Consider the following 13,545-nt stretch of genomic DNA (forward strand, 5'->3'; position numbering starts at 1 on the left):
GAGGTCCACCTGGCTGAGCTGGTTACAATCACTACCGTCCCCATGTGTTTAGTAGACTTTTTCTCTTCCTCTTCTGTTGTGATACACTGAGCTCCCTTGCTCTGCAGATAGAAGGAGCCTGCTCCATACTGGAGCCTGTTCGCTCTTCGATTGGTAGTTGTGTCTGAATGGTCGAGACATGTTATGAGTGTTGACCCTCTATGGCTGGAACTTCCAAAAATCAAAAAGGTGCAGGGAAAGTGCAGATACAGGGTGCAGGCAGAGTGGAGTTAGGGGGTCCAGCCACCTCCACAGTGTCCCGAATTAAGACTATAGAGAGGACTGTGTGCAGCTCCTCTGGCTGGGTACCTCGTGATACGGTCCTGCATCTTTTTGAAGAGGAGATCCTGGACTAGGATCAAGTCTCCCTGACTTAGTCTTACCATGCCATCAGTCCTGAGGCCCAATACTGAGGGCAGTGAGATCAGGGATTGTTGACTGTCAAGCCGACTTTGACAGTGTTGGGCCACTCTGCCGCCAGCGACTTATCCATGGAGGCAGACAAACAGTTGTGGTTCTGAAGCACTGTAAGTGTCAGCGGGCTGGTACATCATTCCAGCTTCTCCACTATGGTGGCCAATTCCTCCTCTGTGTCTGCCTGCCTGATGCTGCTGCTGCTCATCTTTGTTCATTTGAATAAAGTCAGCATCAAAACCAAAGTGTTATTTCCTGCTGCGGTCTCAGCAGGTGCCTGGCCTGTGACATTCCTCTGAGTGCCATTGGTCTGGAGCAGTTTTCCCCTCATCCATTTGTGGAGTGGTTTGAGTGTGGAGCACAGAGTGCACAGTTGCTTCCAGACTCCTTTCATAGCTAAGCAGCACAGTTTCAGGTGGCAGCACTCTTGCAGGTACACAGTTGGTTTTGGAAGATGGCATAGATGCAAGGGATGCTGGTCTGGGAGTTGAAGCCACAGTTAAATTAATCCTGTAGGGTTGGTAGTGAAGGGAATTCTCATTGGTGTGAGTACTGTGAAGGAATTCTTTTTGGATTAATGGGATTATATTCTTGTGTTTCAAATCTTTAAACATGTGTCATCTGAGTTTATTGGGTTATTCTATTTTACCTTCATTTATTTTCATACTAAACTTCAGTTTTATTGTTAAAGCTAAACCTGCAATATTCCATACTTAAGCTTCAGTGAGAAGTCACCTTGTTAAAATAAAATGTTCTATCAAGTCAGATTTCAGTCCATGATCTGCCTTGTCCGCTGGACAATTCTACTGATTGATTCGAGTTTTAAAGTGTTCTGGTATTTAAAACTAAAATCTTCTGAAAGTGAAGAAAGCCTGGCCTGTTGATCTGGAATGGTGCCAACATGGATTTTCCAGAGAAATTGTAGAAGAATGGTCGTGATAGATTTTTTAAAAGGCCTAACCTCATTCTTAACTTGAGGCCTACAAATAATAGTGAGTAACCTTTTATATCATGGAAAACAAAGTCAAACTACGCAGAGGTCCCATTGGTACCAATTAGAATTATTTTGAATTGGTATCTAAAGATTCAGGTACGTATAGGGATAGGATTGAGTTGTTTTTCCCAAGGGTTTACAGCATTCAGTGTGTTAATTTGCAGCTTTTCCACCCAGGCATAAAGTTACACCTGGGAGAAGCACAGAGTGAAACACCAGGTGGAGAGATTCACAAACCAGTGACACAGCCATCCCATGTTCTTTCTCGTAATGTAAAAGGAAAAAAATGTCTGCCCTGTGTACTCCGGTGGATGCAAAAATGAAAATCCTTATTGAACTGTCAAAGTAATCCATTACTTTCTAACATTGAAACAAATGTAAATGAGAAAAGGAGCATTTGAAGTTTTACAGATGCAGCTTTCCAGAAAATTAGGATATGACTTTTATACCTTTCCTAAAAGTAACTATTGTAGAAAGATATTTCACTGTTAAAGCTACATTTTCACATTGTGATGACCTCACAGCTCCAGTAGGACAACTATTCTTATGCGAGTGATTGCTTGGAAAAATGAATTGTTACATCAAATCTTCTTAGCAATTCCAAATTATTGTGAATTTGAGATTTTTTACAAAGGTGAATAGTCTTGTACTTTACATTAAAAGTCAAAAGCTGCATTACTAATTTTAAATATAATTAATAGAAGGGGAAATATTTGCTTTTGGAAGGTTTACCTCCTATATATGGGTTCGATATTAAGTTGTAGCTCAGGCTTGCCAGGGCCAAACCAATAGATAGTATTGTTTCTATTTTTTAATATTCTGGTGTTCTGTTGCTTTGGCTGAGGGTTATGCGTAAGTCAGCTGATGTGGTGTTTCATGTTACAAATCACATTAATATGGGGAAAAAAACGTAACTTTTTACAGTTTAAGGTAAAAGATTGGGTGTTGGTTTAGTAGGTCCAAAGGTAATTGTAAAATGATTGAATGGGTAGCATAGCAACCTTGATACAATTTAGTTTTCATTTAAGATGAAATAAATCAAACCACATTGTTGCGGCCAAATTCATAAAAATCACATGATTGAATATCAGTTCTATTTTTCTATGCCTGTCAGCACCATGCTCTTGCTGGAGATAGAGATGAGGTGAGCAGCATCTCTATTAGGTGTCTGCTAGACCGTGCCTGTCCATTTTTAATACATACAGCATATTTAGATGGTGATTCAAACATGTTCCATGAATAATTATGTCTCACGCTATCCTGAATAGCACAATCCTTAATAGCAAGAATAAAATCCTGCTCTTTAAAATATCTTGTGAAGTCATAGATCTTGGGTGCCTCAAACATGTCATAAATTGGATCTTAAATTATTCATTTATAGCCACATTAATTCAATTTCAAGATGGTTTGGGAAAGCAGGATTCATTTCTATACCAGATACATAACTTCCATTCTTTATCAACCATATTACAAAATGGTGTTATTTTCAATGCAATAGAAACTGTTTCGCTCTAAAAATAATACAAATTTCTCTGAACACATATATTTTTGGTATAATCCTGTGGTTTGTTGTTCACACTTATATTATGTGGAAAAATGCTCTTGTGTGGTGCATCTGAAAATAGTCTTTGTCATATTTTGGGATGAAATCTAATTAACTAAGTACTAAGATATTTACCATATTCAGATGGGTTGAGTTGAGATTGATACTGTAATTTGCAAGTTCATGAAATTGCAACAGTAGTGGTCAGTACAAGCAACAGTGAAACTGCATGGCCAACATGATCTTCCCTTACAAAGGAATTCAGTTGAGTTTTAATGCTGTAACTCTAAATCCATTACAGATTTTAAAATGCAGATCTGTATTCATACAAGTATTTTCAAAGTTAAATCCATAGTTAAGGGTTCCAAATACTTAGTTTTTTTCTTATTTCAAAACGTGACTGTGATTATACTGCATGCATTGATCTTTGCGTTTCTAATGTTATGTTAATGAAATGCTGACAAAGGCAGGACTTTTGTAACAGTTATTTGGGTATCCCTAATTTATGACTTAGAATCTGGTTCTATGAAACAGATGGTGAAGTGGAAAGGGTTTGTGGGTTCATGTATAAAGGGTGAAAGAGCTATGACAAGTAAACAATAGCAAGTGTAGCATGTGCTTTTCTCAGTCCAGATGATATGGCCCAGAATACTAAACTGTGCCATCTGTTCTGTGGTTCAGCTGTGCATGTGTCCATCTGAATAATGTATTTGCAGTGCTCTGTCTTCCACGCAGGCATCAATAAATACTGACTTGTATCAAACCAAGCTGTTCTCTTGATCGTGCACAAACAGCCCAACATGACATTAAAATACAACGTTCCCCTGCCAGTAAGAGCTCTGTGCTGATGTTCGAAGGCTAGAACCATTTTGTTTCAAGCTTTGTGAAATTTTTTAAATCCACCTTTATATAATTAATTAGTTGTGAGTAGGTCAAAGTACAAATGCCTGGATGCTTCTTGCCAAACACCCAGCGGTAATTGTAATACTGAATGGCAATGATAAGTTTTGAATTAGTACAGGATTCTAGTTCAGCTATTGTGTACTCGTGCTGTTAATTGAACAGACCTTTTTAAATGGTGTTAGTAAACCAATTCCAGCAAGTTGTAAATTTTTAATTATATTTTTTGGAAAATGTTTGCCAGCAGGCTCGTTTAGAAAAACAATACTTCCACGATTAAGTTTACTGTCAAACAAAGTGCTGAAAGTTGGTGCAATTTTTTTTCTCTCCGTCTCTTGGGAAACTGCGTTGTTCCACTTTTATCACTTGGTGCAAAAAATCATAGGGAGGAAAGTAAAATGCCTCTTAAATCTGGAAACAGTGGGTGCACAATAACCACTCTGGTTTGCTCTTCAATAATTTCTCCAATTGTGTTCCCTACCACAGCCACTCCACCTTTGAAATAAAAATCAAAGTTAAAAAAGTATAAATTCTGCCTGATTGCCTCATTTGCACTATTTCTCCCTAAATAAGCTGCTACACTGAGTCTCTCACTGTCTGATTTGGTACTCTTTGCGTGTTCTCGCTCTGCAATTGCCTGCAGGATAGCTCTGTCCAAGGAAACAAATTATGTTTGGAAAGAAAAGTGGAATTTGAACTATATCAAGGACCTGTGCACTAAATAAATGCAACGTTGTCAACTTTGCAAAAGATAATAAACAGATGAATGCTGTGAAGCTAACATTAAAATTGAAATCACTTGTTCATTCTTTGAGACAAATGGCATATTAAATTGATCTCACACACAAATAGCATATTAATGTAAATGAATGTAAATGAATGTAAACCATGTTGTGGTAGTGTAATGGTTATGATACTGGATGCAAGGTCATAAGTCCAAATCCCAACATGACAAGCTCTGGAATTGATTCAATAAATCTAGTTGCTTAATATCAGTGCCAGAATTGTCTCCTACCGGTTGAAGGCTGCTGATGTGACATGAAGTCCCAATTGCCTCACTGAAGAGAAAGAGTCCTGTTACTTGTATTTATTACCATTGCCTAGCCTAGGTTGCCAGTGACTCCAGTCCCCACTGTGTGGTTCAGTTTAGCACACTTTGAAGTAGAAATCATAGAATCCCGCAGTGTGGAAGCAGGCCGTTTAGCCCATTGAGTCCATACTCACCCTCCGAAGAGCATCCCATCCAGATCCACCCCCTACTCTGTTCCCAAAACTCTGCATTTCCCATGGCTAATCCACCTAGCCTGCACATCCCTGGACACTATGGACAATTTAGCATGGCCAATGTACCTAGTTTAGTAAGTAATCACTTAATTATAAAATCATTCGCTGCAAGAAGAGAACTTTTCAGTGTGTCTAATGATCATTTAAGTAGAATAAACTATATTGTTTCTTGTCCCATAATCTTGCTAAGCAAATTAGATCCTTGATTAATTCAAAGCATGACATATTATCCCAGCCAATTCTTACTTGTTTGATATGACAGGGAGCCATTAAAGTGGGGGTAGGAAGGAAAAAGGAATGTAGTGCTAGTAGGGTATATTATAATTGGGAGGGTAGATTCTGTTCTCTGCAGCCGTGAGTGAATCACAAACATATGTTCCCTGTCTGGTTAAGGACATCTCCACAGGGATGTAGAAGAACTTAAAGTGAGAAGGGAGGAATTCGTTTGTTGTCATCTACATTGGTACTAGCGACATTGATAGGACTGGAAAGGAGATTCTGCTGAAAGATCTTGAACAGTTAGGAGCTGATCTAAAATGGAGAACCACCAAGGTGATAATCTCAAAATTATTATCTGAGCCAGAGGCAAATTAGTGTAGGATAAATGAAATCAAGGAGTTAAATGCATGACTTAAAAATTGGCATGGCAGAACAGCATTTCAGTTTGTGGAGCACTGGCACCAGCACTGAGTGTAAGGAAGCTGTTGCAGTTCGACAGGCTTCACTTGACATGTTGGGAACAAATGTGCTCGGGGCTAGTCAGACCACAGCTGGAATATTACAAACAGTTTTGGATCTCCCTATCTAAAGAAAGATATACTGGCATTAGAGACATTCCAGAGAAGTTTCACTAGGTTGATCCTGAATATAGAGGAATCTTCTTTTGAGGAGAGGTTGAGTGGGTTAGGTTTACACTCATTGGAATTTGTAGGAGTGAGAGGTGACCTTGTTGGTGGGCTTGACAGAGTAGATATGGAGAGGTTGTTTCCTATTGTGGGAGAGTCCAGGACCAGAGGACATAATCTCAAAGTAATGAGTTGCTGATTTAACACTGAAATAAGTTTTTTTCCCCTCTGAGGATAATGAATACTTGACTCTTTACTGTAGAAGGTTGTCTCGGCTGCGTTGTTCGGTACATCCAAAGCTGAGGTAGACAGATTTCTAATCGTTAAGGGAATCAAGGGTTATGGGGAAAAGGCAGGAAGTTGAATTGAGGATTATTGGATCAACCATGATCTTATTGAATGGTGGAACAGACTTGATGAACTGAATGACCTATCTCTTCTCCCATTCCCTATTTCTTATGCCTTATAAATGCTAGAGATCTGAAATAAAGACATAAGTTTGGTAGATCTGACAGCATCTGTGGAATAAAAAACAGAGTTTGTGTTCCGTGTCCAATATGACACTTCTTTGGAACTGGTGAGTAAGTTATTGGAGGGAATTCTGAAAGACAGGATTTATATGTATTTCAAAAGGACTGATGAGGGATAGACAACATGGTTTTGTGCGTGAGAATTCATGTCTCACTAAACTGATTTGAGTTTTTTGAAGCAGCAGCAAAGAGAATTGATGAAGACAGAGCTGGAAACATTGTCTATATGGACTTCAGCAAAGTGTTCAACAAGGTTTTCATGATAGACTAGTTAATAAGGTTAGATCACACGGGATCCAGGGAGCTAACCGATTACATACAAAATTGGTTTGAAGGTAGGATACAGAGGGTGGTGATAGAGGATTGCTTTTTAGACTGGACATTGATCAAATGGGCCAATGGGCTGAGGAGTGGCAGATGGAGTTTAATTTAGATAAATGTGAGATGTTGTGTTTTGCTAAGGGAAACCAGGGCAGGACTTATACAGTTAATGGTAAGGCCCCCAGGGAATATTGTCAAACAAAGAAACTACAGCTGCAGGTTCCTTGAAAGTGGAGTTGCATGGAGACAGAGTGGGGGCAACGAAGGCATTGGCATGCTTGTTTTTATTGGTTGGAACATTGAATATAACTTTTTCACACAGAGGGTGGTGTGTATGGAACAAGCTGCCAGAGGAACTAGTGGAAGCAGTTACAATTATGACATCTAAAAGGCATCTAGATGGATATATGAATAGGAATGGTTGAGAGAGATATGGGCCAAATGCTGGCAAATGGGAAAAGGTCAGATTGGGATGTCTGGTTGGCATGGACGAGTTGGACTGAAGGATCTGTTTCCATGCTCTGACTGTTTGACTGAAGGGAGAGACAGGAAAATGTCATGAATCATATGCCATTGATAAGTAGCAGAGATGAATGAATCAGGTTATGGAAGGTTAGACAGATTGCACATCAAAGCTGCTATAGAACAAAAGGTAAAGGAAGTGTAATGTTTGTAGAGAAAGTGAGGCATGGGTACAGATAAGGTTCTAATAATAGAATAAAAATGAGATCTGGTTGAAAGCAAAACTATCAAAAGCAAGATATAGATACTGCAGGCTGGCGCTAAGAGGTGGGGGAATATCAAAATGCAGAGAAGGATTCGTGGTATAAAGTTGTTGAATTCAATATTGAGTCCTGAAGGCTATAAAGTGCCTGAACAGAAAATGAGGTTCTGTTCCTCCAGTTTACATTGTGCTTCTCTGGAGCACTGCAGCAGGCCTAGGACAGAAATGTCAGCATGAGAGCAAGATAGTGTAATCAAGTGGCAAACAACTGAGAAGCCAGGGACACTCTTACAGTAGGGGTTTTCTCAAAAGCAGTAACCCAGTCTATATTGGTCTCCCCAATATAGAGGAGACCATATTGTGAGCAGCAAATACAGTAGACTAGATTTGAAAGTACAAGTGACACACCTGGAAGGTGAGTTTGCAGTCTTGGTCATTGAGGAGAGAGGCGGTGAAGGCGTTTGTGATAAACATTCTGCAATTGCATAGAATGTGCTGTAGTAGGAGACGAGATGTTGTTGGTGTGGGAGGAGTGGACCATACTGTTATAGGGAATGGTCCCTAGGATGCTGATAAGAGAAGGAAAGGAAGATGTGTTTATTGATGATAACATGCTGCATTTGATGAATAATGCAGAGGATGATCATTTGAATATGGAGGCAGATTGGACAGAATGTGAGGACAGAGGAATCCTATCTTGGCCTTGGGTGGCAGAGGAAAGGATAAGGGCAAAAGTGCAGGAAATGAGTTAAAAGCTGAGGACATATCCTTGGTTGAGAAAAAAACAAAGACAAGTCAGAACCACTGCAGTGGAAGCTTGCATCATTGGAACAGATGCAATAATGATAAAGAATTAAGGAGAATGGAAATAAGTCCTTACAGGAAGCAGTGTGTGAGGAATAAGTAGCTGTGGGAGATGATGCCTTTGTAATTAATATCAATGGAAAGCCTATACCCAGAAAAGATAACAGAGAAATCAAGGGAGGTAAGGGAAGAGTCAAAGAAGGACCAGGTGAAGGTGAGAAAGGATGGAAATTAACAACAAAATTGATTCTTTTCAGATTCAGACAAGAGCTGAAAGTGAAACTGATATATTAATCAATACGCTGGAGAACAAATTGTTTAAGAGGACCCTGAGTGGGACTGAAACTAAGAATGTTCCCCTTACCCAACAAAAAGAGAAGCATAGCTGAGATCCATGCAGTTATCCATAGCCTTTAACATGGAGACATTGAAACATGTTCAAGGAGAAATTGTTGTGGAGAAAATGAAAGAACAAGCTTAGCCAGACAGAGTAGGGTAGTGGTAATGGGGTCTAAACTTGCCTCCATTCAAGGGAGAAGAAGGGGACCCCAATACAACGGTCTTGGGGTATAAATGTGTTGAGGAATTAGACATCCATAGTGAAGAGAAGGCAGTTAGTGCCAGGAAACTGGAAATTGTTGAATGGACGTAGGGTGTCAGAATAAACACAAATGAAGCTAGGAAGATACTGAACAAGAAATAGGTTCAGTGGGGCAGGAACAAGCTGAAATTATGGTCTGCCAGAGTAATCCTGTCTGTGAATTTTGGGAAGAAGGTCAAAACAAGCTGTGCAAACTTAGGGTCCGTGAAGTGGGAAGCTGTGGTGGAGAAACTGTGGCAGAGATGTGGTCAGTGATAGTCCCGGAAACATGGTTTGGTTTGTCAGTAATGAAATCATGATCTAGGGAAAGCTAGAAAGAGGCATCTGAGAGTTGGCACTTAGCCTCTGTGAGATGAAGGTTGGTACAATCGATAACACCAGCACCATTCCCATTAGCATGTTTAATAACAGAGTCAGAGTTGGACCTGAAAGAATAAACTACATAGACATTGGGGTGTGGAGAGAAGAGGAATCCAGGCAGCTGATATCAATCTAATAGTTCTCAGTGAAAAAATTGAGAACAGGTAAGTGGCCAGAGGAAGAGTTCAGGTGTGGGGGAAGAGTATTGAGAATAGGTGAAAGAGTTTGTTGAGTGAGGAGAAGGCTGCTGCCCAAAGAAATGGGCACAAAGGCATAGGCAACAATAGAATAAGTCAACATTGTGTTGTACATGATTTCATTGAGGTGGAGGCCTTAAACGGATAAAGGGTCCTTTCCTGAGCACAGTTCATTTAACATTAGATAATGGAAGGTCAGCTAATTTAGTGAATATACGAAGTGGCATGAGAATAAGGGATGGGGTGAGATGGAATGGGATTTATTTGTACCCTGTGTATAGGAAGTATAGAAAGGGTGATGGCTAGCACAATGGGACATAGCTTTAAGTTGAGGGGTGATAGATATAGGTCAGATGTCAGAGGTAGTTTCTTTACTCGGAGAGTAGTAGGGGCATGGAACGCACTGCCTGCAACAGTAATAGACTTGCCAGCTTTAATGGCATTTAAATGATCATTGGATAGGCATCTGGACAAGAATGGAATAATGGGGGTTAGATGGGCTTCAGATTGGTTCCACAGGTTGGCACTACATTGAGGGTCGAAGGGCCTGTATTGCTCTGTAATTTTCTATGTTCTATGTATCTTCTAACCAGTGCACTGAATAATAAAGAAATGTTATTCACTAAATTAGTTTGTTTTTATTGTTTTTATTTGTTTATTTTTATTTTCCTGAAGCAAATAATCATGATCTCACACTCACTTCCATTACATACTGTGTATGCACTTGAATGACAGCACTCAAATTAGGTTTACAGCTTTAACATTGGAGACACCAGTAATGCTCAGTAACAGGGTAATTGAAATATTCCACCAGCTGCTGCAATTTTAAAGCCACTATATTTAATCTTGTTTCTATGGAAACCATGCAGATTGAATGTTGCCTCCATTTTCAATTAGTTAGGTGCCCATCTACAGATCCTCTGTATTTATAGCCACATTTCATGGACTTCAATATTGTACTGGTGGATGCAATCTATCTGGGTTACTGTCTGGCCTTTGGCTCACGAAACTGATTTTGTCAGACTGTCTGCCTAGATAAAGGGCATATTCAATTTAATTCAATGACTTTTATATGTTTTGATCAAAGCTGAATGTATTCCAGTTGATCAGGTAGTTTTAATACCAGGAGCAGCCATAATGAAGTGGCTCGGCCAAGAAGCCACTACTCTGCAATCAGAATCAGTGAGTAGCCCTTCTTTGCCTTCAGACATACCCTCAGAACATCATCAATAAGAAACGCTTTGATACTTTGATTTTGAAATGCAGTGATCCCAAAAGTAAGTTCATAAAATTCTGCATTTAAATCAGGCCCGTGCTGGGATTAGTGCGGGTCCCACATAATTACATGTTGCTGATTTATTCAGTAATTTACTTTCGAACCAGATTCATTTAAAAGTCTTTTAACACCTTGAAATGAAAACCAATCTTACAATTTTGAATGCAATTAATGTGCAAATAGTTGATTTATAAGGGACAATTCATAATCTATGTTATTTTAGTAAGTATTTTCAGGGAGTAAGGGAAGGTTATATGTTCTTCAACAGTCGCTTCATCAAAGAAATGTTTAATGTTTTAGTACCATGACTTTGAGAGGGTCTATACAAGTACCATCATCACTTTTATACATTGACTCCTAATATATTGGATTTAGTTGACATAAGGTAAATTGATTGATTGAAACAGCATTTAGAGCTCTGGCTAAGATTGTGCATATTACTGTTCTCAAATCTGGAATCAAATCGAATCAAAACAAGCTTAAAATGATGTAGCTAATAATTATGTGTCAACATCAGTAGATTTGGTATCTGGACTCCAGAGAGAATTGATTGTACTTAGATACATCAAATATTGTTTACCTTCATCACACAACTATTTGTTAGAGTCTCAATCCGTATTGTTGAACTTTTTTATGTATAATGAGTGAATCTTGGGCAATTTCCTCTTTCACCAATTTTCACTTCCTACTTTTTAAAAACAACTCTTTTGCAAACTCATCCACAGCTTCCTAATAAATGGATATTTACAATCATCTGATGAAAAAGATTTAAATAAAAGCAAAATACTGTGGATGTTGGAAATCTGAAACAAACACAGAAAATGCTGGAGAAACTTAGCAAGCCTGACAACATCTGTGAGGAAAGAAACAGAGTTCATGTTTTGAATCTGATGTGACTTCTTCAAAACTGAAGAAACATTAACTCTGTTTCTCTCTCCACAGATGCTGCCAGACCTGATGAGTTTCTCCAGTATTTTCTCTGTGTGCTTGATGGTAAAATTTTATTCTTGCACACTTGGCAGTTAAATCTCTGCAAAAATCACTCATGGAAGTGTGCGCAGGGTGCCACCGCATGCACTTCAGGAAATGCCCTACAAATTGCTATACCCATGAATATCTAAAAATGGAGTGCGCTTTTGTAAGTTATGCTTCTCTTTTCAGCTAAAGCAATAGCACTGTCACCTCTGAATCAGAGGGTCGGGAATTCAAGCCCCACTCCAGTCAGCACATAATGAAGGCTGGCACTTCACTGTTGTACTGAGGAAGTGCTGCGCTATCAGAGCTATTATTCTCCAAATGAAACTTCAAACCAAGGCTTTGTCTGCCCTCCCATTTGGATGTCAAGATCCATTGGCAAGATTGGTAGAAGGTTCAGGGTCTTCTCTTGACATCAATATTTATCTGTCAACCAGTATCTCTTATATATTATTTCATTAGTGTTTGTAGAAATGCTCAGTATACAAATTAGCTGCCATCTTTCTTACAACAGTTAATTCATTTACTATAAACTGCGTTGGGATATGCTGAGGATATGAAAAATACGTGATAAATTCAATTTATTTTTCAAAAATATGGCAAGATCGGAGGTTTAAAGTTTTCTCATGTCCTTGATAAATATAGTCTTTGTCATGTTATCCTTTAATTTTTATCACTGAGCCTTGTTATATTCACACATTTTAAGATTTTGTTTGTGATTATATAAGTATAAATTACATTTCAAATTATTTGATTTAGTATTTTTTATTTTTAGAAATGGAAAGCTTCCACAGAAGGTGAAGAATATGAAGCTGAAGGTAGGGATGAACTGCGGACTTAAAATATCTTGTAAATACTAAGGTTTAGTTCATTTTTTAAAGCAATGCATATTTTTGGTATTTTTAAAAACTGAGCTTCTCTGAAGCCAAGTCAGTTTGTTTTGTGAGTAACTGAGGTGTTCAGACCAGGAGCTTCAGAGTTTGACCTGTGGTTGTTGAATTAACTATGGTTAGCTGAAATGAAAGTAGGGTACCATTTAGGTTGAGTACTCCTGGGCCAGAGATCTTACCCCTAATCACTGGGTGATGTCAGCAAATGACATGTTGTGAGGACATAATTCAGTTCAGTTGTGATGTCCCCTTGAATTAGATGCTGAGCTGCTGCTACCCAGAACTAATTGGATCCATTATCGACCAAGGAATCAACAATTTCAGTGTGAAAGAGTAATTATTGAAGGAGGTGGGGAAATTCCCACCTGTCACATGCTGTCAGACTGTCCCATAGCATTGACTATCTTTCATATCATACCTAAGTATCTTTGGCTAGATTTTCTCTTTGTTTTGGTGGGGTTGGGGGGCGGGGGGGTGGGGGGTGGTGGTGGGTGGGTGGGGGTGAATGTCTTTAAGAGTGAGACTCCACAATCCTATTCCCACCATTAACAAAGCCAACTAGATCAAGTACCAACGAAGCGCTAAAGTGGTAGCCTGGCAGATACTTGGCCAGTCAGTTCCTGCCTGCCCTGCCCTGCCTGAAGTTGCTGGACAATCAGAGGCTAGCGATCCCTATGAAAGGTGAAGCTACATTTGAAGGTTTAGACTGCTCTCTGCAGACCAGGAGCAGCAGGGAGGCAAGTAATTTTGGTGTGAAGTTGTGGTCAAATGAAGCGAGCGATAGGAGGCAAGAGCAGGGTTAGGCTTTCAGCAGCAGCTGTCTGCACACCATCTATAATTCCAACTGC

General features: G+C 39.3%; 1 protein-coding gene across 3 annotated transcripts in view; it reads left to right on the top strand.

Moving 5' to 3' along the window:
- The window catches only part of nin (ninein (GSK3B interacting protein)), a 184,346-nt gene that overhangs the window by 100,892 nt on the left and 69,909 nt on the right, over nucleotides 1–13,545 (top strand). For all 3 annotated transcript variants that reach the window (XM_060829183.1, XM_060829184.1, XM_060829185.1), the window contains exon 5: nucleotides 12,583–12,625. In XM_060829183.1, the coding sequence (XP_060685166.1) occupies nucleotides 12,583–12,625 (43 nt within the window). The remainder of the gene's footprint in view (nucleotides 1–12,582; nucleotides 12,626–13,545) is intronic.

Source organism: Hemiscyllium ocellatum, chromosome 8 (genome assembly GCF_020745735.1).
Source record: "Hemiscyllium ocellatum isolate sHemOce1 chromosome 8, sHemOce1.pat.X.cur, whole genome shotgun sequence".
Lineage (NCBI taxonomy): Eukaryota > Metazoa > Chordata > Chondrichthyes > Orectolobiformes > Hemiscylliidae > Hemiscyllium > Hemiscyllium ocellatum.